This window comes from Schistocerca piceifrons, chromosome X, assembly GCF_021461385.2.
Source record: "Schistocerca piceifrons isolate TAMUIC-IGC-003096 chromosome X, iqSchPice1.1, whole genome shotgun sequence".
NCBI lineage: Eukaryota > Metazoa > Arthropoda > Insecta > Orthoptera > Acrididae > Schistocerca > Schistocerca piceifrons.
The window spans coordinates 825,257,366-825,274,308 of NC_060149.1; the positions used below are offsets into that span (position 1 = coordinate 825,257,366).

The 16,943-nt window shown below is 38.6% G+C and overlaps 1 protein-coding gene across 3 annotated transcripts in view; it reads right to left on the reverse strand.

Annotated features, from left to right (window-relative positions):
- LOC124721352 (protein sickie) overlaps positions 1-16,943 on the reverse strand; it is a 242,547-nt gene that overhangs the window by 13,660 nt on the left and 211,944 nt on the right. For all 3 annotated transcript variants that reach the window (XM_047246278.1, XM_047246277.1, XM_047246276.1), the window contains 2 exons: positions 430-668; positions 140-286 (listed from right to left, as the gene is read on the reverse strand). In XM_047246278.1, coding sequence (XP_047102234.1) covers positions 140-286; positions 430-668 — 386 coding nt within the window. The remainder of the gene's footprint in view (positions 1-139; positions 287-429; positions 669-16,943) is intronic.

Here is a 16,943-nt window from a genome sequence, read left to right on the forward strand (position 1 = left end):
AAAAAGCACTCACAGGTCTCCCCCATATAATATGAAAACTGAGATGTGGTTGGTATTTTGCCAAAGTTGAAAGAACATTACTCAGTACAAAAACTTTTTTGAAATACATATATGCAAAATGCCTAATTGTGCAACTTACTTGAAAGTAGCGATAGCTTCTGCTGTGGATTCCTTTCCTTCTTTTAAAACAAGAAACTCGGCAAGCTTATTGGCCAAGTATGATTTTCCAGTGCCACTTGGACCACACAGTATTATCCTTCGGTGTTCCATCAGCAATGATACATATCTGTTGGCAGTTCAGAGACTGAAGCATGTCAACCGAAACAATATAGCTACCTATAATAATTCTGTACAGATGTTTCACTAATGCTTAGAATCAGTGCTTGGCGAATTTCAACATGCTAGCCATAAATTTTGGTAAACATTTACCTTTGTACAATTGACTTTGGAATGAGAGTTTCAAATGCTAGTGCATCCACACTTCCAGAATGCACTGCTCCTTTTAGGCAAAGTAAAATATTGTTGTTTGTTCCAACCAGATAACCACATGGCAAAAGCTCAGGAGCTGGACTATCTTTATAGCGTACAACATCTCCAATGTGGTAACTCCACAATGACTCTGCACTTAAACCCAAGTTGGAAACAGGATCAACACGCAGAACATACTCCTGTAACACAAAATGGCTTAAGTAGTATCACAGTAAAATCCCCTTTTCGTGAATCTCTGGGAGACTCTTATTTTTTCATGAAATAGGGTTTTTCTTAAACAGGAGTTAACCTTGGTTACACCATAGGGATAACCATAATTCAAATTTGATCTTTTTAGATGATATAATTATTCATTAATCACGAACTATAATGTGCTGGAAACTGAAGAGTAGCTTAGTATGAACTCAACAGGTTTTTACTTTTATGTCACATGTAACACCACAACCATCAATTTATATAACGATTTAAAGAAATTATACAAAATTAAGGTGCCATCGTTTTTATTCAAATACTGTTTTACTTTACTAATGACACAGGATGAAAATGGTAAGCAAAAATTCTATAAATGTCTTTTTTCTAGGAAAAATAAACAAATGTTTTTCATTTTTTTTCTTCCAGCATAATGTACTGAGAGGTGTTGTCACTCCAACTGGCTGACTCAGCAATAACTGATGAAATGTAGCTGCCCACAGTATCATATCCTTGCATAGCTATAGCACAATGTTTTGCAGGTGAATTCTCTTTTCCACCACCACCACTCCCACCACCCCCTCACAGTCATTACCTCCACCACTATTAATTTTTGTCTTGTTCCTTCACAAGAGAAACACACATCTCACTTACATCCAGCATTGTCTGAATGTGTAACAGTCATGAAATGTTTCACTTGATAAAACATCTACAATGACTTTACTGTGGCGACAAGTGCAACAGGTCCCAACAGCAACCCGCACAACATACACCATGACATTACTCTGGTAAGTGTAAGGCGGAAATTCAAACCAACCACCTTAGCAGTAGATTAAGAGAGGGTGACGCCAGTAGCTCAGCTCCATGGCATGCGCGCATCCCCGATCAGTGCACGTACACTGAACTATTTCCTACTTCTTCGAAACTAGGTTTGAGCCAATCAAACAGAAGTGAGATGACTATTTAGGCCAGCGTTGTGACGGCAGCTGGCAGTTCCACTGCAGCCACAACATCACCTCTTCCACTCTTCACCATCACCATGAAGTGGGACTGGCTGAAAGGGGGCCCGCGGAGAGGAGAGGACTTGGTATACTATTTTGCAAGATCTCCTACACTTGGGAGGTGTCAGACTTAGTGCTAGTATTAAAAAATGAATTTCTGCAGACTTTAAAAAGGGTGCTAACTGTGACTGTTAATTTTTGGAACACAGATTACTTGAGTATTCATTCAGTCAAGAAAGTGTGTATTTTTATTCTTCCGAAGTTAGTTATCATGTTAATCCCAAATCTGTGGGTTTACTTCTGGTGCTGCAAATAAAACTATTTAATTGTTATACCTGGTGAACATTTCCTGTGATATAAAGGAAGGGATGCACATATCAGACTTTCCATTCTTCATCATGTAAAACAGAGAAATGTGGGCTGTATTCGGAAGGATGACAGTTCAAATCACTGACTGGCCATCCAGATTTAAATTTTCCACAATTTCTTTAAATAACTAATGGAAATGATGGGATAGATTCTTTGAAACAATCAGGCTGATTTTCATTCGTATTCTTCCTTAGTCTAAGACTGTGCTTCGTCCGCATTACTGATGATACATTAAACCCTAATCATCTTGGCCTCCTCCTTTACTGAAATTGGTTTAAACTACAAATGGTACTCAAATGAAGCCAGAATTTGCAAAAACGTTCAGTGTGGTCTGTTGAGACACAGCATAGCACGTTAACTGTAGAATGCTGTTTTTCTTTACAAACTTTCTCTCAAGGAATGAAATTCAACCTACACAAGGGCCACTTTTTCGTTTGCTTTCACAGGTAGAATCATGCCCATGTCCAGAAGCGCAGGTGTCTTGTGCAATTAGCACGAAAAACACAACATTAATGTTGTTGATAAATGATGATGTCTTTAGAAGCAGTGGTCATTTACCACTAATAAGAACAATGGAACAATCTTTCTGCACCTGCTCGAATCTTGGCATCGAATCTATTAAGTAATCTTGAAAAAACAATTCTGCAATCAACCAGCCATTACTATTACAGCTCAAGTGTATGATAATGTTCACATATTCTAAAAAAAAATCTAATTATACACATTTCAATTATCAAGATTTTCCATCAATATTATTACATCAAAAATATTAATAATGCTGTTAATTTTTCTTCACTCACTTTGCCTTCATCACATATTTCCTCTTTGACTAGAGGAGATATCTGAGAGAACTGAATTTCAGAAGACCCAAATGCCATTAAAACTGTGGTGTCACCACCAGACACCACACTTGCTAGGTGGTAGCCTTTAAATCGGCCGCGGTCCGTTAGTATACGTCGGACCCGCGTGTCGCCACTAACAGTGATTGCAGACCGAGCGCCGCCACACGGCAGGTCTAGAGAGACGTCCTAGCACTCGTCCCAGTTGTACAGCCGACTTTGCTAGCGATGGTTCACTGACAAATTACGCTCTCATTTGCTGAGACGATAGTTAGCATAGCCTACAGCTATGTCATTTCCTACGACCTAGCAAGGTGCCATTATCAATTGCTATTTATCTTGTGATGCATGTACCGCCAGACCGATGTTCACCAATTATGGATTAAAGTTAAGTATTCCAGAAGCTACGTACTATTTTTGCTACTATAAGACCTTGACCTGTTCCAGACCTCACGCCAGCCTGTGTGAGCTTAACGCGTGCCTTTCGGCTACCTCCTAGTGGCCTGGCTGTCTTGCCAAGTCACAACAAAAACTAAAAGAGTCTGTGGAGTCATATAACAGCCCTGCATCTGCCGTAGCAAAGTGTTGTTCTTCCAGTGCTGTGCAGCCTCACTGTGTGTGTGTGTGTGTGTGTGTGTGTGTGTGTGTGTGTGTGTGTGTGTGTGTGCACACGCGTGTGTGTGCGTGCACGCATGCGCACACATGCACACGCAGTCTGTAATACAGCATGATTTCTCATAATCAATTTCCTCCTGAAGGAATGTTTCACTCATTTCATAGGACCATTTTAGGAGGGGGCAAATCTCTGAATGATGATGCACAAATACTTTTTATTTTCAGAGGATAGGAAGCTTTAGCGTCAGTATCCACAAAGGTCTTTCAACAGACTGCACAAAAAATACTGCATCAAATTGCTTTTCTTTGCAACATGGGTGTTTAAAATTAAGACTGTCTTCAACATCGCACATGGCAATCATCTTCTGCTCAACAATGTATTTTCTTTGTTTAGCGACAAAAAAATCACAGATGCACAATTTGATATTTTGATGAACAGTGTCCAATTATTTTGGTGTATCCACCTTCAGACAGACCAAGAACCAATAGCTTTTTATTTCTTATTTATTTTAAAGGGGGGGGGAATGAATCCTCCAACTGTGTTTAAAAGTGTTCCTTTATCTGCTATCAATATTATGCTACAAGGCACCATCTTCACGCCCCCCTATGATAAACTGGGTAAACGTGTATGTAACCACCATAATACAATTTTATTGAAGGCACAGCCAAATCAGCAATGTCTGCAATGATGAATTTCTCCCTTTTAAAGGTGTGGTTAACCAGCATAACACACCTTTATCGAGGGCACAGCCAAATTGGCAATGTTTGTGATGATGAATTTCTCCCATTCTGCTTATAGTATTGATCTAAGCATGAAAGAAGGATGCAATTCATTATCGCAAACACAGATGTAATTCTGCACTCTATCAAGTTGTACTATTGCAGTTACTCAGTTATTCACACGTTTATGTGGTTTATCACAAAGGGCCTGAAGATTGGTGCACTGATTAAAAAGGTTTGCTACTGCTAGCCATGATTTTTGCTTAATTCCTCATACTCACATGTTTCAGGAAATAATTCCTACTTTCAAAAGCATTTTTTATTATGGTATGGTAAATTAAATAACATGCTTACAATATCAACTGTTGCATCATAATGCAAACTGCATTGTAACACAAATGTGAAAACTTATTATTGGCGAAGTTTCACATCCAGTAGATACTGGGTGATGTGAAAGAAATTTTACCTTACCAAACAAATGAGAAGTAATGTAAATTTTTGTTTGTTTGCAACCCAGTGAAGTTTCCAGAACAATGCAGCATTCCACGCACAGCAAGAATCACACTTAACGTTTTGTAATTGAATTAAAAAGAATCCTGAAAAGCATTGTGCAAGATATGTTACATAAAAATCATGACCAGCAGTACAAAATCTTCTGACGTCAGAAACAAAACCACTGATTGTGTCACAGGTTTCAACAACCATTTTATAATGGAATTAAATAAAGAGAATCTGTTGTGTCCACAATAGATGGCAATAACTGTGACATCATATCATGTGACTTATGTCACACATCAAACCCAAAGATAGGCAGCAATTATTACATGAATTCTTACATTCTTATGATGTAAAAAAAAAAAAAAAAAAAAAAAAAAATTATCATCATTTTCATTCAGACCTCTCTTTCTGTATTTAGAACAGGCACTGACAGAAAAAGTCCACCATTTTAGAAGGTTTTCAACACGTCATCTATATTCTGGAAATACATGTAGTTTAATGCCCAAACATGAGAGCACAAATGAGCTACAAATGTAAATACTTCACATCATGATAATTATGAGGCTGTTTACGGTGATCCTGTGACAACACGAAGGTTATTGATACATAAACCTCTGCCTTGATGGTCAAATCCAATTGCGCACACTAGAATAGAGTATGGAGATATCAATCAAAAAATTACACCCTACCTACAGACTGAGAGGATTTATTTTATATTGCTGTCATTTATCCTACCTTTAGCATGTCCTGTTCAAAAATTGAAGGAAAATGGTGTCCCAAACATGTTAGGAATTTTATAAAAAATGGGTCAAATATGCAAATTTTTCATATTTATTCTCAAATGCGAGCTTTTTTTCCAAATTAAGATTCATTATAAATTAATTTCAGAAATCCAGAATGAATTTTCACTCTGTAGCATGAGTGTGCACCAACATGAAACTTCCTGACAGATTAAAACTGTGTGCCATACCAGGACTTGGACCTGGGACCTTTGCCTTTCATGGGCAAGTGCATTACTGACTGAGCACCCGAGCATGACTCTTGACATGTACTCACAGCTATACTTCCATCAGTACCTCATCTCCCACCTTCCAAACTTCACAGGTCTCCTGCATTACTTGCAATGTTAGCACTCTTGAAAGAAAGGATACTGTGGAGACATAGCTTAGCCACAGTCTGGTGGATGTTTCCAGAATGAATTTTCACTCTGCAGCAGAGTGTGTGCTGATATGAAACATCCTTGCAGATTACAACTGTGTGCAGGACTAGGACTTGAACCTGGGACCTTTGTCTTTCATGGAGAAGTGCTCTACTGACTGAGCAACACAGTTTTAATCTGCCAGGAAGTTTCGTATCAGCGCACACTCAGCTTCAGAGTGAAAATTCATTCTGGAAACATCCCCCAGGCTGTGCCTGAGTCATGTCAGCTCAATATACTTTCACCCAGGTGTGCTAGTCTTGCAAGTTATGCAGGAGAACTACCTGTATAACTTTGCTGTTGTGTGGTGCAAAATGTCAGCATAGCATTCTGCAACACAGCGGTCTACTGTAGCATTGGGCTGCTTTGGTACACGCTGTGGCATGAAGCAATGTTTCACAGCCAGCTATGTGACAGTGCATGTCACAACACATTTGGTCCAGGCAAGTATCAAGTATGTATTTACACATGATTTCACGATTGGCACTCTACGAAATACTATTTCAAATTATTCCTAACCCCCCTTCCACCATCCAACTTAGCCGATGTCTTCATTACACCAGTGCTGTACATTCGTCTGGTACAGTCTCCACACCAGTTGTCAGTTGGATGTGCAGCCGACCAGTTACAGCTTCATCGAGTGGCACAGTCGACTAGGCGAGGCCATTTGTCTACAAGCCATTGACTATATCTGACTGTTTTGGGTTCTGAACTGGTACTGCCGCGGCAAGGTCCCTCACTGGTTGCCATTGCCAGACATTCCGACACTCCAGCCAGCATTTGAGAGCCTTGGTTTCAACTCTGGGAATATGTAGCCCCCCCCCCCCCCCCCCCAGCCACCTCAGGCCATGGGTAGTGTGTGGCAGTTCAGTCGTAAGCGCACTCTGCTGCGGAGTAGATACCTCTCTCACATCAGCAGAGCCGCTGTTGCTGCCGGCCACTGTTACACAGACTCAAGATTCTGCTGCCTCAGGGGACTCAGTTGCTGTCACTATCCACAGCTAGCACCCAGACCGCAGATGTGTACCTGCTGTACAAGAAATGTCTAATAATAAAGAATGTTTTATTGAATCAGCAGTCTTAACACCGCATGCTCATTGTAATTCTGGAAGATCTCACACTCACAGAAGTGCCCATCCTGCAATCGTGGTGTCAGTGTAGCAGTCAACACAAACACAACAAAATTACAAACTGTACCTGCTGCTATTACATGTAGCTATAATTTAATGGCGACCAACTATGGATGTAATACTGACTGTTTCAATCAACTATGTAATACAAAGGTCAAAATAAATGTTGCATATTGCTGAAAGTTAAATGTTTAATGTTGTGATCCAGAAATGCATTAAGATATCAATACAATGGTTTGTTTGTAATGTAATTCTATTGCAAACAGTCCACGTTTCTACCATGAGCGGGCAGTATGTGCAGTCTATGGCAACCATGTCACCTGTAAAAACTGCAGTACTTGTGGTGTGTGTCAAGAAAGTTGTGTTACTTCAAGATGGTCTGCACAACAATTATGTATAAACAGAGGTCCTGCAGAGCCATTCTAATGGTGCAGGGAATGAGATACGTGGACATCCCATTGAAAGTCACTTTGAGTCAAACAAGTTTCCAATGACAGGATCAGCTTCAGATTGTCTGCCCGAAAACATCTCATGGCGGCTCCTCTAAATGAAGTTCAAATGGTTCAAATGGCTCTGAGCACTATGGGACTTAACATCTATGGTCATCAGTCCCCTAGAACTTAGAACTACTTAAACCTAACTAACCTAAGGACAGCACACAACACCCAGCCATCACGAGGCAATGAAGTTCAGAGAGGGGCTTGTGTTGCATGGGCACAAAACTACTCGTGGACTAGGCAGGAGCCGGACACAATGCTCTTTCCCTATGAGACCTGAATCAGCCTTCAGCCTTACAATTCTGATGATATTTGTGTGTGGAGGCAACGAGGACAGCTTTTATGCCCTAACTGTATCACAGACTGCCACCCTTATGAAGACAGTTCAGTCACGTTTAAGGTGGAATCATGTATAGCTGCAGTACACCCCTCGTGCCAATACATGGGTGGATGACTTGGGTTAAAAGTGTCTCCAATAAAGAGGAGGGCCAACTGGTGCAAAAACAATGTGTTATATAAAATGACAGTGAGAAGAAACCGTAGTCTTTGCAGTGGAATTTTTTGTAAGATTTTGTTTTTGGCTTTTTATTTGTGTCTATCAGGTACACTTGTGTTTATCTTTTTTATTTTTGTTTTCTTATGAATGTACGTGACAGAAATAATCAGTTTTGTTTCCTATCATGCCCAGTATCGACAATGAAGCAATACGCAACATTTATTTTGACCACTATATAATGACAGCAATTTCTCAAAAACATTTATAGGCAAATAAATTGAATATCGTACAAGACAGGAGTGTGATAATCTGACATCACAAAGATGAAAAACTCCATGTTGGTCAAGTGATTCTTTCCGGTATATACAGGGTGAGGTAGCTAAGTCATAACACCCCTTGTATCTCCCCAACTGTAATAGATACAAAGATGCTGTTTGGACAGCAAATTGCAGGGACAGAGGCTACTTGAATACATCACATTTCATATTTGTGCTATTTTTTATTACACAGATATGAAACCATCTTTGTTTTTTAGCATAACATGATGGGTGTAAAAAGACAGTTTCAAATATGTGTATATCATAATATATAGGCGAATAGTTTTCGAGACACAGATATGTTCTCGTACTGTGTTCGTCCTTCGAAGCGGCGTTGTCCAATGCAACCTTTTCTGTTGTGTAGAGTACACGGTAAATGTCGCGAGTCCCTCCTTACACAGACATGCCCATTTACCCAACAATACTGCGATATTTTGTGTAAAAATTAACAGGTGATGTCATAATTTTTAACATTTTTATGCAGCGACAGCAACTGATATTATTTATATAAGAATATACAGCCTACAGTTGCAGCTTAACTTTATCGTTTACCTAGGTTTCAACATTAGTAATAACGTCTTCTTCAGAACCTGCAACAAGTTAATATTATAATGCGCTAGTAAATTATATTAGATATGGTCACCCTACAGGCTGCAACGTATAGTACTTACATAAATTATTATTTAAATGTTTGCCTAAAACAGGCCATGTCCTAAGTCAACTTCATAAAACTTGATGCATAACCATAAGGTTTTGTCACTTCTATTAAACCAACTGTAGAAATTCACTTTAAGCCCGTTGTATGGGCCTCGTCGTGTGACTAGAGACTGCAGACCGCGAGGGCTTCGCTTTTGCTATGAATTAATTTTATATTTTACTATTGTAAGTTAATCACAGTATCCAGCATGACTACGTTTTACATTCTACTACAGAGCTTTCTAAACTGACCAACAAATCTCATATGAACATCTGTAGGAAAGGATCTATTATTACAGAAACTATGAGGTCACATGCATTATGAATTATTGTAAACCTAGTATAGGTTGGAAGCCTTCGAAGTATGCCCTATTTTTTAGATACAGTTGATCATTCAGTAAATAGCTTCTATCTGTAATTAATTCATAGCAAAAAGGTTATCTGACGCATGCGTAATAAGAGTTTGACTCTATACGTCTCGCGCATGTGCGCGGCCCTCTGTGAGGCAGACCGCGAAGTCCTCGCAGTCTGCAGTCTCTGGTCACACGACGAGGCCCATACAACGGGCTTAAAGTGAATTTCTACAGTTGGTTTAATAGAAGTGACAAAACCTTATGGTTATGCATCAAGTTTTATGAAATTGACTTAGGACATGGCCTGTTTTAGGCAAACATTTAAATAATAATTTATGTAAGTACTATATGTTGCATCCTGTAGGATGACCATATCTAATATAATTTACTAGCGCATTATAATATTAACTTGTTGCAGGTTCTGAAGACGACGTTATTACTAATGTTGAAACCTAGGTAAACGACAAAGTTAACCTGCAACTGTAGGCTGTGTATTCTTATATAAACAGATGATGTCACACAAATATTATTCAGTTATTTGACAACTGCTATACCAAAATAGTAGACAACATAATGTATTGGTTCAAATGTCTCTAAGCACTATGGGACTTAACATCTGAGGTCATCAGTCCCCTAGAACTTAGAACTACTTAAACCTAACTAACCTAAGGACATCACACACATCCATGCCCAAGGCAGGATTCGAACCTGCAACCGTAGCGGTCGCGTGGTTCCAGACTGAAGCGCCTAGAACCGCTCGGCCACTCCGGCACATAATGTATTAAAATGCTACAAGATGTTAATACATTTTAAGTAACAGAAATACAAATGTAAATGAGGAGGCCCTTACTGGTAACTATTATTTTGTATGTATTTGGTTTTTATTTGAAAATATTTACTATTGATCACAATATGGAGCAAATACATACAAAGATGCAAAATACATACTGTACATGATACAAAACTTCTCTGAAGCATGTGCTCAAAATGATTCCCCTCTGCTCCAATGCACATTTTTAGTCACCATTCAAATGATTTATGAACGGCTGCGAGGGTGTCATGTGAGACATCAGCGCATGCTTCGATGATACGTTGCTTCATATCGTCTGGTGTAGTTGGTATTTGGGCATACACTTTATGTTTGATTGCTCCCCACAGAAAAAAATCAAGAGGGGTCAAATTAGTCCAGTCAAATAGTAGATATACCTTGCAAAAGGTGGGGTAGAAGAGCTTAGTTTTTCAACTCGTTCATATGGTTGAAAAGATTAGAAAACCGAGTTTTGCCAACAAAATTTCGCTTGGGAAAACTTTCTGCAGTCAAAAAACTTTGAAAATTTCGGACTTTTTTCAGTTTTTTCAAAATATCTCAGTGTCATTTGCTCCTATCGTTTTAACGTCTATTTTCTTTTTTAAAGAGCACAAAATTCTCTACAAATTTGATTCTTGCCATTTTTTCTACTCCCAATATCCAAGGCGTTACAGCGTGTCAAAAAATACCAATTTTTCAAATTTCGAGCAAAAAATAGATGGTGACAATTTCCACAATGTAAAGATCCGTAGAAAAGGTAAAGTTGTGACTCTCCTTTCTGCGTTCAATTCTGTAAAAGCTGGGAGCACTAAAATTACTCCTGTTGATCCTTTAACTCTTTTCCAAAGGATTTGTTTAATGAAACAAAGTGAAGAAGAGTTACAAGCCTTTCTGAAATATGATACTGGGAGTAGAAAAAAATGGTAAGAACCAAATTTGTAGACAATTTTGTGCTCTTTAAAAAAGAAAATAGACGTCAAAGCGATAGGAGCAAATGAAACTGAGATATTTTGAAAAAACTGAAAAAAGTCCGAAATTTTCAAAGTTTTTTGACTGCAGAAAGTTTTCCCAAGAGAAATTTTGTTGGAAAAACTTGGTTTTCTAACCTTTCCAACAATATGAACGAGTTAAAAAAAATAAAATCTTCTACCCCACCTTTTGCAAGGTACAGGCTTTTTTTCTGACAGTTTCACTGGAGACTAAAATCAGGAGACCGGGCTGGCCACTTCTCTTCAGCACATTATCCTACCCAACAATCTGGGAGCTCTTTAGCCACATGGGAAGAGTGAGCAGGACAGCCATCACGTTGGAACCACATGCACTGACGCGTAGTTACTGGTACCTCTTCCAGCAAAATGTGCAGAATGTTTCACAGGAACTCTGCATAGTTATTGCCATTTAGTATACCCAGAATGATGTACGGCCCCACAATGATATTTCCGATGATGCCGTACCACACGTTAACACTCCACAGTTGCTGATGCTGTACCTGTCTAAGCCAATGAGGGTTTTCTATTGATCAATATTGCGTATCATGCAAATTCACATTACCGTGGTTGGTGAATGTCACTTCATCAGTAAAAAGCACCGGTTGAAAACAGGTTGGATTATCTTGTAAGCGCTGCAGAGCAAACCGGCAAAATTCCTGGCGCCGCTCGAAATCCCCACCGGAGAGTGCTTGATGTAATGAGAGGTGAAATGGGTGAAATCTATGCCAGTGCAATGTGCGTAGAACACTTCTCTGACTTATACCTAATTCCGAGGCGATACATCGCGACAAAACAGTAGGGTCGTTATGTGCCAGTGCTAGAACGCCCTCTTCATGTACCTCGCCAATTGCAGATTTCTGTTTTGTCCTCTGCATGGCGTTCCATGATACCGATTCAGGTAGTTTCTTGCAAATATGTGTAAGAAGCTGACGCGTAGGACGCTCATGATCAGGATACAGCTCTCCATATTGCTTTATTGCTCTAAAAGCATTTCTTCTGCTTTCACCATACACTAGAAGCATACCTAAGTTTTCTTCGTCGGTGTACATATCTGCTCCATGAAACTGTGACAGAAATGCGATGTCTCATTAGCCCAGCAGCACATTTATATCCTTCTCTCCAGCTACCTCATGCATCATCTTGCGGCATTATCGAGATGCAGGAAGAAAACACCTTCCCTGAAAGTTCCTCAGTGGTCAACAGGAAAGGTCACATTGGACAACGCCGCTTCGAAGAATGAATACAATACAGGAACATATCTGTGTCTCAAAAACTATTCGCCTAAATATTATGATATACACATATTTGAAACCGTCTTTTTAAGCCTATCATGTTATGCTAAAATTTAACATAGGGTTCCATATAAAAAAAAAGATGACCTCATATCTCTGTAATAAAAAATAGCACAAACATGAAATGTGATGTATTCAAGTAGCCCTGTCCCTGCAATGCACTGTCCAAACTGCATCTTTGTATCTATTACTTTTGGGGAGATACAAGGGGTGTTATGACTTAGCTGCTTCACCCTGTACAATGCTTAAAAAGTTAGTAGTATCTAGCATGACACATCTTGTCCACCGGTGGAATTGACAAACACAATGAGGAATCAACAAAAATGTATGAGGAGATAAATTCAACAGTTTGTGATAGAAGGCAAGAGTAATCCAGCATATGTATGACATCACATACATCTGGAAAAGCTAACAAATATAGAGACAGGTCTGTGTCAATCACTATTACTATGAACCCTGATCTGAAAGTAAGTGGGTCATGTGGGGAGGGAGATTGAAGAAAAAAGTGGTGTGGTCAGATAAAAATTAACAAATCACCTGGTTTGAGCAAAAAGTTAAAAGCATGATGCTGAGAGACTTAAAGTATTGACGATTAACTAAGTCTCGAATGCAGTGGAGAAGAAGAGCCCACAATAATTCCAGAAAGCTCTCTCAGTAGATTTACAACACATTTATTTATCTATTTTCCTTGAGATATTTGTGGATGGTGGAGGTACTGCACAGTTACAGCTTTCCCATGTTTCTTTAAGAGCACTTACACGGACAAGGAACTTTTTGTTGAAAGTTAAGCACCAGAGATGAACACTACTTATTTGTTTAACTACTGTTATATCAATGATAAGGCAGTTACAGTGGAAGTTAATCTGAGTACCAGCCAAACAATTAATCAACCCTACTGGAGAGATCACTTTGGTTTTAACTTGTATTAATCTATGCAAATAGCAGAAAACCTTAAACAGTATTATTGAATCGAAATTTTGATCCAACTCATCTCATAATATACAAGCAAAATATCAAACCATTATGATGTTGCAATTGTGTAGGAGCTAGAGGTTACAATTAACATAATTATATGTTTGAAACTTGAAAAAGCAGGCATGTAAAAGATGCCCCTCTGGCATGATGCAGCATGACAGTTTTAAAATAAAATTTAAAAAAAATTATCAAGTGTCACTATCAGTTTACTGCAGTAAAATTATGTGATTCCAGTAGAAGTTTTATATCAAGAATAAAATTGGTATTCTGAGTGCACATGTGGTTCTATTTCTACTTTCCTTCAGAAGCATGTAAAACAGAAAACTATAATACTGATGACTCATTAAGAGTTGTACAGAAACTGAGAATAGATATTTTGTTAACTGAAATGGATCATTCATGAGCTTTTTGCATATCATGTATTGTATGTCATTTGGTATAAACAGGAATAGCCCCCACTACAGATTTTAATTGTAACATCTGCCACATTAGTACAAGGTCAACACCACCTACAAGTGCCGCAGATGAAGAGAATGAAACAATGTTTGATGATAGAAATGAAATTATTCTGATAGTTCAGGAAGACATAGATTTAATTCTGATGGGAGACTGGAATTTGACTGTAGGAAAAGGAAGAGAAAAAAAATAGTGGGAGAACATGAACTGGGGGAAAGGAATGAAAGAAGAAGCCACCTGGGAACAATTTAATCATGTGGTTTAAGGATAATGAAAGTACACTGTACACATGAAAGAGACCTGCAGACAACTTAATGTTTCAGTTAGATTATATTAAAGTAAGACAAATTTCAGACTGCAAAAAATTTCCAGGGTTAGATGTTGACTCTGACCATAATTTACTGGCTACAACCTACAGATTAAAACTGAAGAAATTGCAGAAAAGCAGGAAAACAAACAGATGAGAGCTGAATCAATTGAAAGAACCAATGGTTGGGTCTGTAAAAACAAGCATGACTAGGGGAAAGATAGATACCACCTATAGGAAAAATAAGATACCTTTGGAGAAAAGAGAAGCGGCTTTATGAACAACATCCAGAGCTCAGAGGGCAAGCCAGTACTAAGCAAAGAAGGGAATCCTGAAATGTGAAAAAATTACATAGATTGTGAGAAGCAAACTTGAGGATAATCTTATAGAAAGAGAAGATCAAGAAGGTGAAGATCAGACAGGAGATAAGATACTACAAGAAGAGTTTGACAGGGAATTGAAAGGTGTACATGGAAACAAGACCCATGGAAAAGATGACATTCACTCTGAATTACTGAGACCCTTGTGAGAGCCAACCAGGACAAAATTATTCCAACTGGTATGCACAACATATGAGACAGGGGAAATATCATCAGGCTTCAAGAAGAATGTAACAATTCCAGCTCCAAAAAAATGCACATGTTGACAGGTGTTAATATTACTGAACTGTCAGATTAATGAATTATTTATGGAAGAATAGAAAAACTGGTAGAGGCCACCCTCGAGGAAGATCACTTTGGATTCTCGAGGAAGACCAGTTTGGTTTCGCTAGAAATGTAGAAACACATGATGTGATAATGATCCTACAACTTATCTTAGTAGATCGGTTGAAGAAATTCAAACCCATTTTTATAGCATTTGTAGATTTAGAAGGGGCTTTTGACAATATTGACTGCACTACACTCCAAAATTCTAAGATTCCTGGGATAAAATACAAGGAGCAAAAAGTTACTCACAACTTAAATAGAAACCATACTGCAGCTATGAGTGTCAAAGGACATGGAAGGGAGGCAGTAGTTGAGAAGGTAGTGAGACACGGTCATAGCCTAGCCTGTTGTTAATCACTCTGTACACTGAGCAAGCTGGGAAGGAAACCAAGGGAAATTTAGAAAGGAATTATAGTACAGGGAGAAGAAATACAAATTCTGCAGTTCACTAATGACATTTTAATTCAGTCAGAGATGGTAAAGGACTTGGAAACGCAGTTGGACAGAATGGGAGAGATCTGATACAACTAAGTTTTCCTTGAGACAGATGAGTCTCAACTTTATCTATGATAATGATAGAAGCTGAAGAAATGAATTAAAATTTGTGCCACAGCTGGGACTTGAACCCGGGTCTCCTGTTTACTGGGCAGACGTGTAAGCCATTACACTTCTGTACCAGTCAGGTAATGCAGCTGCATGGACTATCCTGCCCTCCCTAACACTGGAGAGCGTTGGCAACAACAATTTAAGAAGGGGAAAACAGGCTGAAAGCGTAAATTGAGGTTTGTGTTAGGGAGGGCATTGGACTAGGGAAGCTGTGTTACCTACACTGCTACAGTGGTGTAATGGCTAACACATCTGCCCAGTACGCAAGAGATCGGGTTCAAGTCTTGGCGGTGGCACAAATTTTAATTCATTTCTTGAGCTTAATTAAATCAGGCAATGCTGAGGTAATTGGATTACAAAGTGATGCATTGGAAGTAGTAGATGACTTTTGCTAATTGGACATAAAAATGATGGTAATGAAGTAAAGATGGCCTGCAGCCTAACGGTGGAAAGAAAAGCATTTCTGAAGAAGAGCAATTTGTTAAAATCAAATAGAATTTGTCTTAAGCGCATAGTTGGATGATAGTGACTCGTGGATGATAAACAGTTTAGACAAGAAGAGAATACAAACTTCTAAAACATAGTGCTACAGAAAAATGGTGAAGATTAGACGGAAAGATCAAGAAATTAATGAGGAAGTACGGAACTGAATTGGGGAGAAAGGAAATTTGTGGCACAACTAGACAAAAAGAAGGGAACTATCGATAGGACATATAGGGAGGTACCAAAGAACTGTCAATTTAGTAATGGACACCAAGGCTTAAATATAGAAAGCAGATTCAAACTGATGTAGCTTACAGTAGTTATGCAGACATGAAGATACTAGCAAAGGTTAGACTAGTGCGAAGCGCTGCATCAACCACTCTTTCAATTGAAGACGACAACGATAACAACAAAAAAAAACACAATTTCAAGTATTTTATAACCAGACTGTTTCACCTAAGAAGCCCTGTTAATTTTGGTGAGCTGTGGCAAATTACAGGTGCTTAATCACAAATCTGGTGCTACTCTATTTATTTACCTTTCATTTCAGACACAAACAAATATTTAACAGTTCAAAAGCAACACGGAACGTGTGGCAAATATGGTACACATCTGTTGTAAAATCAATGGCACATATGTTGGTTTTGATGATTAATTCATTTTCATGGCATATACGCAGACAAGGAAAAACAATTCCCAGATTTTCCTGTTACAATTACGCTTTCTCCCAGATGAAAATACACTTTTTCCATGTTAAGTGACAGTATACTTTCCCTCGGAATTGTAAAACTTATCAATCCTTTGAAGGGTTAAAGTTTTATGCACCAGCTTGAACTTCCTGGCACATTAGTAAACGAACATGAGAGAAAAAAAAAAATAAAGATATTTGATGTGTAGCAACAAGTATGCTGCG